At 43.6% G+C, this 17,454-nt stretch overlaps 1 protein-coding gene across 2 annotated transcripts in view; it reads left to right on the forward strand.

Moving 5' to 3' along the window:
• Window positions 1-9,403: 9,403 nt before the first annotated feature.
• LOC118397071 (myeloid leukemia factor 1-like) overlaps window positions 9,404-17,454 on the forward strand; it is a 33,616-nt gene continuing 25,565 nt past the window's right edge. For both annotated transcript variants that reach the window (XM_035791491.2, XM_035791492.2), the window contains exons 1-2: window positions 9,404-9,589; window positions 16,436-16,598. In XM_035791491.2, the coding sequence (XP_035647384.1) occupies window positions 9,543-9,589; window positions 16,436-16,598 (210 nt within the window). In that variant the 5' untranslated portion in view covers window positions 9,404-9,542. The remainder of the gene's footprint in view (window positions 9,590-16,435; window positions 16,599-17,454) is intronic.

The following is a 17,454-nucleotide window of genomic DNA, read 5'->3' on the forward strand; positions in this document are numbered from 1 at the left end:
ATGTCATGGCTTTAGAAGCTTCTGATAGGCTAATTGACATCATTTGAGTCAATTGGAGGTGTACCTGTGGATGTATTGCAAGGCCTACCTTCAAACTCATTGCCTCTTTGCTTGACATCATGGAAAAATCAAAAGAAATCAGCCAAGACCTCAGGAAAATTTTTTTAGACCTCCACAAGTTTGGTTCATCCTTGGGAGCAATTTCCAAACACCTGAAGGTACCACATTCATATTTACAAACAATAGTACGCAAGTATTAACCCCATGGGACCACGCAGCCGTCATACCGCTCAGGAAGAAGATGTGTTCTGTCTCCTAAATATTACGTACTTTTGTGTGAAAAGTGCAAATCAATCTCAGAACAACAGCAAAGGACCTTGTGAAGATGCTGGAGGAAACCGGTAGAAAAGTATCTATATCCACAGTAAAACGAGTCCTATATCAATATAACCTATATTATTATTATTATTATTATATTATAACCTGAAAGGCAGCGCAGCATGGAAGAAGCCATTTCTCCAAAGCCTCCATAAAAAAGCTAGACTATGGTTTGCAACTGTACATGGGGACAAAGATCGTACTTTTAGGAGAAATATCCTCTGGTCTGATGAAACAAAAATAGAACTGTTTGTCATAATGACCATCGTTATGTTTGGAGGAAAAAGGGGGGGGGGGGCTTGCAAGCCGAAGAACACCATCCCAACCATGAAGCACGGGGTGGCAGCATCATGTTGTGGGGGTGCTTTGCTCCAGGAGGGACTGGTGCACTTCACAAAATAGATGGCATCATGGGGGAGGAAAACTACGTGGATATGTTGAAGCAACATCTCAAGACATCAGTCAGGAAGTTAAAGCTTGGTCACAAATGGGTCTTCCAAATGGACAATGACCCCAAGCGTACTTCCAAAGTTGTGGCAAAATGGCTTAAGGACAACAAAGTCAAGGTATTGGAGTGGCCATCACTAAGCCCTGACCTCAACCCTATAGAACATTTGTGGGCAGAACTGAAAAAGTGTGTGCTGAAAAAGCGAGGCCTACAAACCTTACTCAGTTACTTACACCTGGTCTGTCAGGAGCAATGGGCCAAAATTCACCCAACTTATTGTGGGCAGCTTGCCGAAGGATACCTGAAAAGTTTGACCGAAGTAAAACAATTTAAAGGCAATTCTACCAAATACTAATTGAGTGAATGTAAACTTCTGACCTACTGGGAATGTGATGAAAGAAACAAAAGCTGAAATAAATAATTCTCTCTACTATTATTCTGACATTTCATATTATTAAAATAAAGTGGTGATCCTAACTGACCTAATACAGGTAATTTTGACTCTGATTAAATATCAGGAATTGTGAAAAACTGAGTTTAAATGTATTTGGCTAAGGTGTATGTTAACTTCCGACTTCAACTGTACCTCACCATTTTAAGACCTTTATTTGCAACAAAAAAAAAATTCTGAGTGAATTATTATTTATGTGGCCTTGTATTTGTGTTGTTGTGTACATCATGAGCACAAGAGGGTGTGTTCTCTGTCATATGCATACTCGAGCACTTGTGTGTGTGAGAGAGAGTGACTGTGCGCACGCTAGTGTGTACATGTCTGTGTTGTATGTTGACGGTGGGCTTCAAGGGTCTGTTTGTAACTCTCAGCAGATGGTCCTCAGTCAGCCACATGCCAGAGTGTCGGGTAGCAGAACCAACTCCCAGAGAGCCGGGTGTCCTTACAGTCAGCTGCTACTAAACATTTAGACAAAGGGCCACTTTTGTCAACTTCAAGCAGGAGGATTCAGATTTCTGTGTGATGAGCACTACAGTAGGCCTTCTGACAAAGACTTGACTATTTGGCTTATTACTTATTAGAAGCACAGGGTTTAATGTAGAGGTTTTTAGTTTACTTTTGTTGTTCGTTTCATAATTGCCAACAGCAGAGGGGCTCGAGTTACCAGATAATCTAGAGACATTATATCTTCATCATTTCAGTTTAAAGTTTTAATATTTTGTTGTTTACTTTTTAAGTGCATTGAGATTATTTTCTGTAATGGAAAGTTAAATAAATTATTATTATTCAGCACATTTGAAGTTGTGGCTTTAGAATTAGGAATTAGAATACTAGAATGGGAATTAACCTAATTATGATGGCATAAAGGTCAGCCATTTTGGTCAGGGAGTTGGTTTGCCAGTAGCCTGGGTACCAGTTTCTGTAGCTTACATTCCACTCCTTGCCTCTGCTTGTCATTGCCAAAGAGAGTAGCCTTTCGGCAATCTTCAAACATGAACATTCTATCATTAATGAGCTCGAGGAGATCAGAGGATTTGATCCAGATTTGTTAACCCTCACAGTTATCGTCCAATCACAATGTTTATACAAATTAGACTGAAAAAACGTTTTCATAACTTTGATAGATGCGGTAAAGGAAGCAAGCAATGGAATGCAGACATTCCATTGACCAGATTGGTGCACATTCAACAAATCTGATCTAACAAAGTGGATATTCGTAATGATTTATGTATTGTAACAGGCCCACTGTGACGTGGTAAGGTTGGAACCAGGTGCAGAGAAGAGCTCAGACAAGGAATCAGTGGTTAAGGATAAACATAATACTTTACTGAGATACAGGATCCCAGTACACATGAAACATTTAAAAAACTTAACGTCTGGAAAATTCACTCAGAGACGACGGCACGCTGTAAACAATTCAAGCTTCTTCGAAGGACCACAGAAAACACACCTTTTTTAACAGGGACACAAATTATCATGAAATAATAAGACACACTTGAGACTAATAAAATTCTTTTGGGCGGTCTCTGCCACCCTCTGGTGCCAGGAGGAATCATGACACCCACAATGTGGTTACTTGAGTCTGATTTGGATATATTTGGCTGTTTTAGCTGCATAACGTGTAGAAGTTGTCCCTTTTACGGTTTAGAACAACTGACCGCTAAATGCTAACCCCTGTTCGTATAAGCTAGTTAGCATAGCAAGCATACAGAAATCAGTGGTGGTAGTCAGTCATTTTTATCTGTAATGCAGTTGATTATTAAAGATGCCATAAACGTGTTGGGGTTGACATTCATGATACTCAGATTTTTACCTCAACATAGTGTTAAATACACATCTAAACAATAGCCTAAATGTAGGCTAATTTTGCTGGGGGGGCAATGAGGAGACTCTTGATATTTCCCCCACGGCTCTTTCCCCCACACGTTTCCATGGAAATTCCATTATTTTGTTCGAGTTCGATTGACCTCTTTACCTCATTTATAGACCCAGTCGGTATTAGATAGAACGTTGCGGCCCCTCCGCCTGTCGGGAAAACAACCTAGGTTACCCCATTGGCTCACAGCAACTACTTAGCCTTTTTTTTGCCATTTTCTTTTTGTCTGCTTGTTTTCGTCAATTACAAAACTACATTTAAGCAAAGTACAACATGTCTAAAGATTACTTTTCAACAACATTGCCTGCTCCAGATTGTTCTCACTACTTAGTGCCTTCTTTTCATGACGGTGCTAGCAACCACGTGAGTGCTAGCTACCAACTTGAACATTAAGCTAGCCAAGACCAACAAACAAACTATACAGCTACAAGTAGTGAGTGGCGTTACAAACGGACTATACTATACAAGTTAAATGTTTTACCTACGATGAAAGTTTTTTATCCCACATAGCTACATGTAGCCTACTTAGACACCTGGTCCCCACATTTCCCACTCTCCCATGCAGAATTGCCTGAAGCCACAGAGCTCTTCTCGCAGGCTCTATTTCCCAGCGTGGGAGCATTGAGAATGACACAAATATTAATTTTCACAAAGTTTGCCACTTCAGTGTCTAGATATTTTTGTCAGATGTTACTATGGAATACTGAAGTATAATTACAAGCATTTCATAAGTGTCAAAGACTTTTATTGACAATTACATTAAGTTGATGCAAAGAGTCAATATTTGCAGTGTTGACCCTTCTATTTCAAGACCTCTGCAATCCACCCTAGCATGCTGTCAATTAACTTCTGGGACACATCCTGACTGATGGAAGGCCATTCTTGCATAATCAATGCTTGGAGTTTGTCAGAATTTGTGGGTTTTTGTTTGTCCACCCGCCTCTTGAGGATTGACCACCAGTTCTTAATGGGATTAAGGTCTGGGGAGTTTACTGGCCATGGACCCAAAATATTGATGTTTTGTTCTCTGAGCCTGTCAGGAAGCTTGGCCCCAGTGATGTACTGGGCCGTACGCACTACCCTCTGTAGCGCCTTACGCTCAGATGCTGAGCAGTTGCTATACCAGGCGGTGATGCAACAGGTCAGGATGCTCTCGATGGTGCAGCTATAGAACATTAGTGAGGATCTGGGGACCCATGCCAAATCTTTTCAGTCTCCTGAGGAGGAAAAGGTGTTGTTTTGGTGTGTTTGGACCATGATAGTTTGTTGGTAATGACACCAAGGAACTTGAAACCCTCGACCCGCTCGACTTCAGCCCCATCAATATTAATGGGGGCCTGTTCAGCCCTCCTTTTTGTAGTCCACGATCAGCACTTTTGTCTTGCTCACAATGAGGGAGAGGTTGTTGTCCTGGCACCACACGGCCAGGTCTCTGACCTCCTCCCTATAGGCTGTCTCATCGTTGTAGGTGATCAGGCCTACCAATGTTGTGTCATCAGCCATCTTAACGATGGTGTTGGAGTTGTGCTTGGCAACTCAGTCGTGGGTGAACAGGGAGTACAGGAAGGTACTAAGCATGCATCCCTGAGGGGCCCCAGTGTTGAGGATCAGCGTGGCAGATGTGTTGTTGCCTACAATTACCACCTGGGTGGCCCGTCAGGAAGTCCAGGATCCAGTTGTAGAGGAAGGTGTTTAGTCCCAGGATCATTAACTTAGTGATGAGCTTTATGGGCACTATGGTGTTGAACGCTGAGCTGTAGTCAATGAACAGCATTCTCACATAGGTGTTCCTTTTGTCCAGGTGGGAAAGGACAGTGTGGATTGAGATTGCATCATCTGTGAATCTGTTTGCGCGGTATGCGAATTAGAATGGGTCTAGGGTTTCCGGCATGATGGTGTTGATATAAGTCATGACCAGCTTTTCAAAGCACTTCATGGCTACAGACGTGAGTGCTACGAGGAGGTAATCATTTAGGCAGGTTACCTTCGCTTTCTTGGGCACAGGGACTATGGTGGTCTGTTTGAAACATGTAGGTATTACAGACTCGGTCAGGGAGAGTTTGAAAATGTCAGTGAAGACACTTGCCAGTTGGTCCGCCCATGCTTTGAGTACACGTCCTGGTAATCGGTCTGGCCCAGCAGCTTTGTGAATGCTGACCTATTTAAAGGTCTTGCTCACATCGGCTATGGAGAGCATGATCACACAGTCTTAGTCCTGTATTGACGCTTTGCCTGTTTGATGGTTCATCTAAGGGCATAGCAGGATTTCTTATAAGCATCCGGATTAGTGTCCATCTCTAGCCTTTAGCTCGGTGAGGATGTTGCTTGTAATCCATGACTTCTGGTTGGGAAATGTACATACGTCCCTGTGGGAACGACGTCGTCGATGCACTTGTTGATGAAGCCGGTGACTGAGGTGGTATACTCCTCAATGCCATTGGATGAACCCCAGAACATATTCCTGTTTGTCCTAGCAAAACAGTCCTGTAGCGTAGCATCTGCATCATCTAACCACTTCCGTATTGAGCAAGTCACTGGTACTTCCTGCTTTAGTTTTTGCTTGTAAGCAGGAATCAGGTAGAATTATGGTCATATTTGCCAAATGGAGGGCGAGGGAGAGCTTTGTATGTGTCTCTGTGTGTGGAGTAAAGCTGGTCTAGAGTTTGTTTTCCTCTGGTTGCACATGTGACATGCTGGTAGAAATTAACTTAAATGGATATAAATTTGCCAGCAATAAAATCCCTGGCCACTAGGAGATGACAGGGATTTAGATAACTCCCCTTTTCTGATGACAGGGACTTGGGCCTTGTCTTGACAAAGCAGTAAACCATGCAACCATGCAGGGTTTATACACATCATTGGTTACGACATTCTATTTAATACCGACTGGATCTATTGGAAACAATCTAACGTTGGGCATTCTGATGTAATACATTTCATTGTAAACATAAACATTGAGCGCGGGGAGAACAGAGGATTCACGTTTATTGCATTTTTACCACCATCCAATGTGATCACATCACACCAGAGAAGCTCTCGCCATTCAAACTTCCACACAAGTCAATTGTGAACACTGTAGCCTATTTTATATCCAGCAAGCAAGAGTAAGATAGGGTCTTCCCTATATATTGTAGTGGTTTCAGGGGTTATGTGGTGGATAGACGGTATGTGCCTGCGAGGTTTCTTTGTTTTCTGGCTGCCAGGACCACGGACAGCAATGTGAAGTATTCCCCAGAGGCAGAACCATGGACAGCTCAGGGGAAACCTAGACCGCAGCAGAACAGCCACACCTGTCTCCAGTTGTAATCAGAGCCAAACTGCAGACAGGTGAAACCAATCAGGGCCTCTACTTAACTGCGCCCTGGGTTTTATTTTTTGTATTTGCTTTGACCCCGGCAGGTGAAGGAGGTATTTGGGGAGACCGAGTGGAGGATGTGGTTTACTGGAATAAAGGAACTGATGATTTCAACAAGGATTGAACCAAAGACCACGATTGAAGGACCTTCCACAGGTGATGTCACGCCCTGGTCGAAGTATTTTGTGTTTTTCTTTATGTATTTGGTCAGGCCAGGGTGTGACATGGGTTTTTGTATGTGGTGTGTAGCTTAGTGGGATTGTAGCTTAGTGGGGTGTTCTATGAGAGTCTATGGCTGTCTGAAGTGGTTCTCAGAGGCAGGTGTTTATCGTTGTCTCTGATTGGGAACCATATTTAGGCAGCCATATTCTTTGGTTGTATTGTGGGTGATTGTCTTGATGTCCTTAGTCTGTGTTAGTTTGCACCAGTTAAGGCTGTTTCGGTTTTCACTACGTTTATTGTTTTGTAGAGTTTGTGTTTTGGATTCGTGTTACGTTGTGTAAATAAACATGGATCACAATATACGCGCTGCAGTTTGGTCCGACTCTCCTTCACCACATGAAAACCGTGACTGGTGATATAGTGTTTACTCTGTTTTTTTTAAACCTGATAATAAACCCTTTTAACCTTTCACTTGGACTGGTGGTGTGTTTTGTATGTGTAAATCCTGCCTTACAAAGATCTTGGTGCTGAAACCGCTAGAGTAGGTATTTATTGATCCTCCGTTACATCTTGACGTGTCATGTCGTAACGTACAGCACGCATAAAGCAACTATTTCTGTCTTACAATCTCTCTCCACCAGGTGTAGCACTTCTCTCATTGTTTAAAAACAAGAAATGGACAGTGACGGAGGTAAGGGGGGATACCTAGTCATTTTTTGTCATTGCATGCGATCATCATTCTCAAAGCCGCTGTTTACTTCGAAGATCACTTTAGCACCGCACTAAACTTGATTCAAATTCGGCACAAACCTTCAAATAGGTATGTAATGACACATTATATCAACTCTTTATAGTGTTTTATTTACATTTTAGAGACGTTAGGGTGATAAGTTGGACAGATCGAGTGAAAAAAGCCATTTTCTCACACGACATCTGTCCTTCTCACTATCACGCATTAGTTTCACTTCCCCACCCGCCATTTTTAAAAAGACCCGACGGGGCTCATTGCCTAGTTGAATTATGTAGAAACGGGCAGCGTTTAGGTCATGTAATTGATTTTGTTGGAAAGGGGAGAAATTGTGATTTTACAATGGTATTGACATTACAGTTGCTCTGGAAGTATTACATTTTCGGGGCGCTAAAATAAGGGCAATTGTATGGACCAAGGCGATGTACGAGCTTACGTTAGCAAGCTAGCCAACTTTAGCCAGTTAGCTTGGTTGCGTTGTGAGGTCAGAAGGCTTGGATCAACTCTACTCCTTTGTCAGAGTCCAGTGTGCACTCTGAATGCTAGAGTGAAACAATCTCTGTTTATCTGACAACTCTCTGAATTTACAAATGCTCAGAGAGCCTTCTGGCACTCCAGGACGAATTTACGAACACCCCTTTAATAAGAGAGGGGGCCTCCGGAGTGGCGCAGTGGTCTAAGGCACTGAGGTTTGATTCCATGTAGCAGCCGGCCGCGACCGGGAGACCAATGGGGCGGTGCACAATTGGCCCAGCGTCCTCCGGGTAAGGGGAGGTATGTCCTTGTCTCATCACATACTCCTGTTTCGAGCCCACGCTGACATGGTCTCCAGGTGTACGGGAAGGTGTCTCCTCCGAAACATTGCTGCAGCTGGCTTCCGGGTTAATTGGGCCTTGTGTCAAGAAGCTGGGTTGGGTTGTGTATTGGAGGATGCACGGGAAACCTGGACACATCACACCAGAGAAGCTAGACTCTATCCCAATATAACTACCAATTGGGGAGAAAAAAAAATGCAAGCAAGCCACGATGACTCGCATGTGCGAGCCAGGTGAGATGAGACGGGTGCCAGTTTCTTTCCTCAATGAGATGCAACTTAAGGAATTAATCTTGTAGGCTAATGTTTTCCGTATGCTTTTCTTATTTCTCTCTCCAAGCCACTTTGAACAACCCGATGATGCCTTCTCACAAGGCAATTACCGTGTCGTTACCGCATCAGGTCGTAACGGTATTGTTTGTTTCCACTTCACTATGGCACAGCCAAACAACGGAAGTGATGGATTCGAATTCCGCTTTACTTCCCTACTGCATGGCAAACTTGCCAGAGTAAATTATTTGAAAGAGACAACAAACGCCAGAGTATAAAAGTCAAGTGTATATGTATTTCATTCAAGTTCGCTAACGTTAGCTAGACTTACTAGGTTAGTTCTGTTGCGATAATGTGTTGTGTCGGAGACATCCACCCAGCCGATTTCTATAATGATAAACTATAGGCTACTTAACTATAACACGTTAGTAAGCATCCACACTAGAGGAAAGTGTATCGTTCTATAGTCCTGTCAATCAACAGATTACGCGTCCTACTGCACGTTGCCTATTATAAGACCATGAGGTCGCTAATGCACAGATACTCATTCAGTGCTTTCAGGGTGTGTCCATTGTCATAGTGACAACTGAAAATAAAACTATGTACAGTAAATGTGGCCCAATGAAAAGTAATATAGTACATCGTATTTAAATGGATAAATTCAACAACAAACGCCATTTAGCCTACACATCTTTTACAGCGTTGCTGAAGTGGCACACGCTTGTAAAATAAGGCAAAACATCGAATATCTTTTTTCTCTGGAGCGAGCTGCGTTGTCATGACAGCTTCTGACAACATAACGTTCTTCTGATAGATCCTGCTCGAGCTGTGAATAGCCAGCCAACCAGATGGCTCTACGGAGGTCATGTGGTTCCTGGTTCATAAAGCCCAACGTTCTGAAGTGTAGCAAGGTTCCATAGTAACTTCATTGGCACCGTGCGCGCTTGGCTGTCGTACACTGGGTAGTAGAAGCCGCTTCATAGCGCTAAACAGAAAATAGATATTTCATACGTCACTTTTCCTCTCCAACACCCGTGGAAATGTTTAACAGTCTTCTCAGGGAATTTGACGAGGACCCTTTCTTGTCGTAAGTAGTATCGATATTGTATTCTGCCACTCATTAATTCGACAGAATGAAGATTTTTCTCGAAAAATTGTGTTCTTTTAAATACCAGTCAACATCACTTTGAACGACGCGTTGCTTCAGATAATGGACAATAACGACTGTATGCTACCCACCCCTTGTGTACAATGACAGTCTGGAAGCTATTGTCAATAATGTTATATTTTAAGAGCCACATTCACAATTAATAGTTTGCAGATATTATTGTGGGGCAATTGTGTGCCCAATTTCAATGCTTTTATCAGCATAGCCTATTCCCTTATTACATCAGCTGTTCCAGATTTAAAAACGGCTTCTATCTCCAGGCCATCAGACTGTTGAACAGCCATCACTTGCTGGCTACCTGCACGGTACTCTGCCCTGCACCTTATGCCCCATGTATATATAGTCACCTCATTTTCTGTTAATATACTGTTGTTTACTCCCTGTGTATGTATATACTGTATTCTAGAAATAGCTCATCCTAATATACAATATACCTTCCAAATTATATACTGTCTGTGTCTATATTTATATTATGGCTACTACTGAACATACAATTTTCCTTCCAAATTATATACTGTCAGTGTCTATATTTTTATTCTGGATTTTGACGCTGCTCACTCTGTCTACCCCTGGATTGTTAATTGGACTCATTCTGTCATTTCTTGATTTGTTGTTTACATTTTTTAATATTTGTGTATTTGTGTTGAATTTGCTAGACATTCTACTGCACTGTTGGAGCTAGTAACATAAGCATTTTGCTGCACCTGTTGAAACACCTGCACAACTTTGATTTGAGATATTACTAAATTTAAATGACAACTAACGCACACTGAAATCCATGTTTTATGTGTCAATAGCTACTGGTTGATATGTAGGCTACAGTAATAGCATAGTACTTACTACTCAAGGAATAGAGTTACTGGTGTCAGCAAAATATTGGTCAATGTTTTTCATTAGTGAATATATGCTTTGAGTAAGTGTAGCCATTCCACAGGAAAACTTTGAGAATGTAATATCTATTAATCACCTAGCTTAGACCCTTGTCATACACTATATGGCTAAAAGAATGTGGACACCTGCTCATCGAACATCTCATTCCAAAATCATGGTCATTAATATGGAGTTGATCCCACCTTTGCTGCTATAACAGCCTCCACTCTTCTTGGAAGGCTTTCCACTAAATGTTGGAACATTGCTGCGGGGATTTGCTTCCATTCAGCCACGAGCATTAGTGAGGTCAATGTTGGGCCTGGCTCGTAGTCTGCGTTCCAATTCAAATTCCCGATCCCGACAAACCATTTCGGTATGGACCTCGCTTTGAGCATTGGGGCATTGTCATGCAGAAACAGGAAAGGACCTTCCCCAAACTTGCCACAATGTTGGGTGTACATAATTGTCTAGAATGTCATTGTATGCTGTAGCATTAAGATTGCCCTTCACTGGAACTAAGGGGCCTAGCACGAACCATGAAAAACAGCCCTTAACCATTATTCCTATTCCACCAAATATTACAGTTGGCATTACGTATTGGGGCAGGTAGCGTTTTCCTGGCATCCGCTAAATCCCGATTTGTTTGTGGTGACGAGTGATTCATCACTCCAGAGAACGCATTTCCACTGCTCCAGAGTCCAAAGGTGGTGTGCTTTCCACCACTCCAGCCGACGCTTGATATTGGGCATGGTGATCTTAGGCTTATGTGCGGCTCCTTGGCTATGGAAACACATTTCATGAAGCTCCCGACAAACAGTTCTTGTGCCGACGTTGCTTCCAGAGGCAGTTTGGAACTGTCTTGAGTTTTCCAACCGATTTTTACACGCTTCAACACTCAGCGTTCCCATTCTGTTAGTTTGTGTGACCTACCACTTTTTTAAAATATATTTTATTTAATCTTTATAGGCCATGGAGGCGAAATAATTACAATTTAGCACTAACACTGGCGTGATAGATGTGCAGATGATGATGTGCAAGTAGAGATACTGGGATGCAAAAGAGCAAAACAATAAATAACAATATGGGGATGAGGTAGTTGGGTGTGATATTTACAGATGGGCTGTGTACAGGTACAGTGATCGGTAAGCTGCTCTGACGGCTGATGCCTAAAGTTGAGGCGAGAGACATTAGTTTCCAGCTTCCGTGATTTTTGCAGTTTGTTCCAGTCAATGGCAGCAGAGAACTGAAAGGAAAAGAGGCCAAAGAAAGTGTTGGATTTGTGGATGACCAGTGAAATATACCTGCTGGAGCGCGTGCTACGGGTAGGTGTTGCTATGATGACCAGTGAGCTGAGATAAGGCTGGGTTTTACCTAGCAAAGACTTGTAGATGACCTGGAGCCAGTGGGTTTGGCGACAAATATGAAGCGAGGGCCAGCCAACGAGAGCATACAGGTCACAGTGGTGAGTAGTATATGGGGCTTTGGTGACAAAACAGATGGCACTGTGATAGACTGCATCCAATTAGCTGAGTAGGCTATTTGGTCAATGACATCGCCGAAGTCAAGGATCGGTAGGATAGTCAGTTTTATGAGGGTATGTTTGGCAGCATGAGTGAAGGATGCTTTGTTGCGAAATAGGAAGTCAATTCTAGATTTAATTTTGGATTGGAGATGCTTAATGTGAGTCTGGAAGGAGAGTTTACAGTCTATCCAGGTCCTTCTGTAGCTCAGTTGGTAGAGCATGGCGCTTGTAACGCCAGGGTAGTGGGTTCGATTCCCGGGACCACCCATACGTAGAATGTATGCACACATGACTGTAAGTCGCTTTGGATAAAAGCGTCTGCTAAATGGCATATATTATTATTATTATTATTACCTAGGTATTTGTAGTTGTCCACATATTCTAAGTCAGAACCGTCCAGAGTAGTGATGCTAGTCGGGTGGGTGGGTGCGGGAAGCAATCGGTTGAAGAGCATGCATTTAGTTTTACTAGCATTTAAAAGCAGTTGGAGGCCACGGAAGAAGTGTTGTATGTCATTGAAGCTCATTTGAAGGTTTGTTAACACAGTGTCCAAAGAAGGGCCAGATGTATACAGAAGGGTTTTGTCTGTGTAGAGGTGGTTTAGAGAATCACCAGCAGCAAGAGCGACATCATTGATCTATACAGAGAAAAGAGTTGGCCCGAGAATTGAACTCTGTGCCACCCACAGAGACTGCCAGAGGTCCGGACAACAGGCCCTCTGATTTGACACACTGAACTCTATCTGAAAAGTAGTTGGTGAACCAGGCGAGGCAGTCATTTGAGAAACCAAGGCTGTTGAGTCTGCCGATAAGAATGGGGTGATTGACAGTGTCGAAAGCCTTGGCCAGGTCGATGAAGATGGCTGTACAGTACTGTCTTTTATCGATGGTGGTTATGATATCGTTTAGGACCTTGAGCGTGGCGGAGGTGCACCCATGACCAGCTTTGAAACCAGATTGCATTGTGGAGAAATTACGGTGGGATTCGAAATGGTTGGTGATCTGTTTGTTAACTTGACTTTCAAAGATTTTAGAAAGGCAGGGCAGGATGGATGGATATAGGTCTATAATAGTTTGGGTATAGTGTCTCCCCCTTTGAAGAGGGGGATGACCACGGCAGGTTTCCAATCTTTGGAGATCTCAGACGATAAGAAAGAGAGGTTACAACAGGCTAGTAATAGGGGTTGCAACAATTTCGGCAGATAATTTTAGAAAGAGAGGGTCCAGATTGTCTAGCCCAGCTGATTTGTAGGTATCCAGATTTTGCAGCTCTTTCAGAACATCAGCTGTCTGGATTTGGGTAAAGGAGAAGTGTTGGGGGGTAGCCAATGGAAAGCATGGCCAGCCTTAGAAAAATGCTTATTGAAATGATCGATTATCGTAGATTTATTGGTGGTGACCGTGTTTCCTAGCCTCAGTGCAGTGGGCTGCTGGGAGGAGGTGCTCTTATTCTCCATGGACTTTACAGTGTCCCAAAATGTTTTGGAATTAGTGCTACAGAATGCACATTTCTGTTTGAAAAAGCTAGCCTTAGCTTTCCTAACTGACTGTGTATATTGGTTCCTGACTTCCTGGAAAGTTGCATATCGCGGGGGCTATTCGATGCTAATGCAGTACGCCACAGGATGTTTTTGTGCTGGTCAAGGGCAGTCAAGTCTGGAGTGAACCAAGGGGTATATATGTTCTTCGTTCTACATTTTGTGAATGGGGCATGCTTATTTAGGATGGTGAGGAAAGCACTTTTAAAGAGCTACCACACATCCTCTACTAACGAGATGAGGTCAATTTCCTTCCAGGATACCCGGGCCAGGTCGATTAGAAAGGCCTGCTTGCTGACATGTTTAAGGGAGAGTTTGACAGTGATGAGGGGTGGTTGTTTGACAGTGGACACATGACTGACGTAGGCAATGAGGCAGTGATCGCTGAGATCCTGATTGAAAACAGCAGAGGTGTATTTAGAGGGCAAGTTGGTCAGGATGATGTCTATGAGGGTGCCCATGGTTACAGATTTAGGGTTGTACCTGGTAGGTTCCTTGATCATTTGTGTGAGATTGAGGGCATCTAGCTTAGATTGTAGGACGGCCAGGTTGTTAAACATATCCTAGTTTAGGTTACCTAACAGTATGAACTCTGAAGATAGATGGGGGGCAATCAATTCATATATGGTGTCCAGGGCACAGCTGGGGGCTGAGGGGGGGTCTATATCAAGCGGCAATGGTGAGAGACTTATTTCTGTAAAGGTAGATTTTTAAAAGTATAAGCTCAAATTATTTGGGCAGACCTGGATAGTATGACAGAACTCTGTATAATATATCTGCAGTAGACTGCATCTCCGCCCCCTTTGGCAGTTCTAACTTGTCAGAAAATGTTGTAGTTGGGGATGGAAATTTCAGAATTTTTGGTGACCTTCCTAAACCAGGATTCAGACACGGCTAGGACATCAGGGTTAGCGGAGTGTGCTAAAGCAGTGAATAAAACAAACTTAGGGAGGAGGCCTCTGATGTTAACATGCATGAAACCAATGTTTTTACAGAAGTCAACAAATGAGAGCGCCTTGGGAATGGTTGTGGCGCTGGGGGCTACAGAGCCTGGGTTGACCTCTACACCACCAGAGGAGGAGTAGAATAAGGGTACAGCTAAAGGCTATAAGAACTGGTTGTCTAGTGCGTTGGGGACAGAGAATAAAAGGAGCAGATTTCTTGGCGTGTTAGAATAGATTCAGGGCATAATGTACAGACAAGGGTATGGTAGGATGTGAGTACAGTGGAGGTAAACCTAGGCATTGAGTGACGATGAGAGCGGTTGTATCTCTGGAGGCACCAGTTAAGCCAGGTGAGGTCTCCGCATGTTTGGAGGGTGCGACAAAAGAGCTATCTAAGGCATTTAGGGCGGGGCTGGGGGCTCTACAGTGAAATAAAACAATAATAATTATCCTGTAGGCATATTGACATTAGGGAGAGGCATGTGTAGCGGAGTGATCATAGGGTCCAATGAGCAGCAATAGGTGAGTCAGGGAGCTGTTCGGTAGTTGCTACTACGCTAGGTGAGCTGGAGCTAGCGGGCCGTGGCCAGCAGCTGGGTATTCGGGCGACGTCGCAACGGAAAAGCCTGTTGAAACCAACTCGGACGATTACGTCGGCAGACCAGTCGTGATGGATTGGCGGAGGTCTGTGTCGGCAATAAAGGGTCCAGGCCAATTGGCAAAAGAGGTATTGTAGCCCAAGAATGATCTGGTAGACCTCTTTGGCTAACCGGGAGATGGGTCTAGCTCAAGGCTAACTGGTGCTAGCTTCGGTACAGAGGCGCTAGCCAGGAGTAGCCACTCGGATAACAGCTAGCTAGCTACGATGATCTGTTGTAATGGTCCAGAGCTTGCGGTGGGAATCCGGAGATGTGGTAGAGAAAACAATATGCTCTGGGTTGATCTCGAGCTGTGCAGACTGGCAGGTATTGACCGAGCTGAGGATGGCTGGTGTCCGAGTTAACGGTGAAGACCGCTAAGAGTGGCTAACTGACTACTAGCTAGTAGCTAGTTAGCTGGCTAGCTTCTGATGGGGGTTCCGGTTCTAAAGTATAAAAATAGCAGATCCATACCACATTGGGTGAGGCGGGTTGCAGGAGAGTATATTCAGTCCGCGGCTAAGCAGTTGTTCCTCCTAGACAATAACAGCACTTACAGTTGACCGGGGCAGCTCTAGCAGAGCAGAAATGTGATGAACTGACTTGTTGGAAAGGTGGCATCCTATGATGGTGCCATGTTGAAAATCACTGAGCTCTTCAGTACGGGCATTCTACTGCCAATGTTTGTCTATGGAAATTGCATGGATGTGTGGTTGATTTTATACTCCTGTCAGAAACGGGTGTGGCTGAATTAGCTGAATCCACTAGTATGAAGGGGTGTCCACATACTTTTGTGTGTATCTTAGGCCTGGTCTAAAATCAGATAAACGTTACCGTACGACCCCCATCGCCCCATCTTCAGTCCACAAACCAGCCCTTCCCTCGCAATGCCCGGTTGCGTGTTCTTGTTATGACTATTTCGGGAAAAAATCTATATATACAGTACTAGTCAAAAGTTTGGACACACCTAGTCATTTAAGGGTTTTTCTTTATTTCTACTATTTTCTACATTGTAGAATAAGAGTGAAGATATCAAAACTATGAAATAACACATGGAATCATGTCGTAACCAAAAAAGTGTTAAACAAATCAAAATATATTTTTATATATATTTGAGATTCTTCAAAGTACAGCTCATCAAGGTATGACCATTTGTTTTTCACTCATCAGCACAGTCATCAATTCTGCAAAGAATTCAGAGTCTCTGGGAACATTGAGGCTGATTAAATCTCTTCTTCTTCCTCTTCTCCACAGGGATCCATTCCAGGCACACAACACACATGTACAACAGATGATGCGGAGTTTATCAGAGCCCTTCGGTCGGGACTTCATGCCCAGTCTGACAGGCGGATGTGACAGGGGCCGCGTAGCTGGGGGCCAACCCAACACTAACATGGCGCTACAGGAGGACCACAGGGTGAGGACCGATGCTCTGACTTTGACTCACTGACTGGGGTAGGGTGACTAGGGCTAATGTGTTGCTATGGTGACCCAGGACGATGGTGACAGGTGTGTGTAATAATCAGCAGTCTGGTGACCTAGAGGCCAGAGAGGGAGTATACGTGAAGGTGTGGAATCATATTCCTGTCCCAGGGGTTGGTCAGTTCCTTGTACTGACATTCAAACTGTCCTCTTCATCTGTGTCAGTGAGTGAAAGAACCTAAACACCTGCACCACAACTCCCCCTCCCCAGCCGAAAGAGATAAAAAAGAAAAGGGCTTAGGTTGACTGGGGTCGTGATGGAAAATGGCCATGGTCGTGTAACCGGATCCCCCCTGCAGCCGGGTCAAGCCAGCGATGCTGTACTGCTTATTGAACCTCTGCTGCTGCTCTGCTGGGGCACTGGTGGGTTGTAGAAGAACAACCCCCTCACCTTTCTGGACAGCTATCTTTGGCCTGAGGAGGGTATATTTAGAGCATTGTTCCACTGACACACTGCTTTCTCACTCAAACACACCAATGCCCCGAGTTGTTGAAAAGACAAAACAGACATGTTTGGTTTCATAGCTGTTTGGCCTGTGGTCAAATGTAGCAAATCTGAAAGAACAAACTGTTCACGTTTCTCATGACATTGGTTATGAGTTTATCACAATATAGTTATGTTTTCAGGTAGGCTTGAATCCTGACTTGATATCCTCGTACATAACGTTTTCGTGCAATTCATCCATTGACATTAATGCATGATTGCCACGTTAAGTGTGCGCAAAGTTACGATTCAGCGTCGTGTGTGTGTAGTTAATTTTCTCTCTAATTAAGAACAGTCCTGTTCCACA

The sequence above is a fragment of the Oncorhynchus keta genome, chromosome 18, assembly GCF_023373465.1.
Source record: "Oncorhynchus keta strain PuntledgeMale-10-30-2019 chromosome 18, Oket_V2, whole genome shotgun sequence".
Classification (NCBI taxonomy): domain Eukaryota; kingdom Metazoa; phylum Chordata; class Actinopteri; order Salmoniformes; family Salmonidae; genus Oncorhynchus; species Oncorhynchus keta.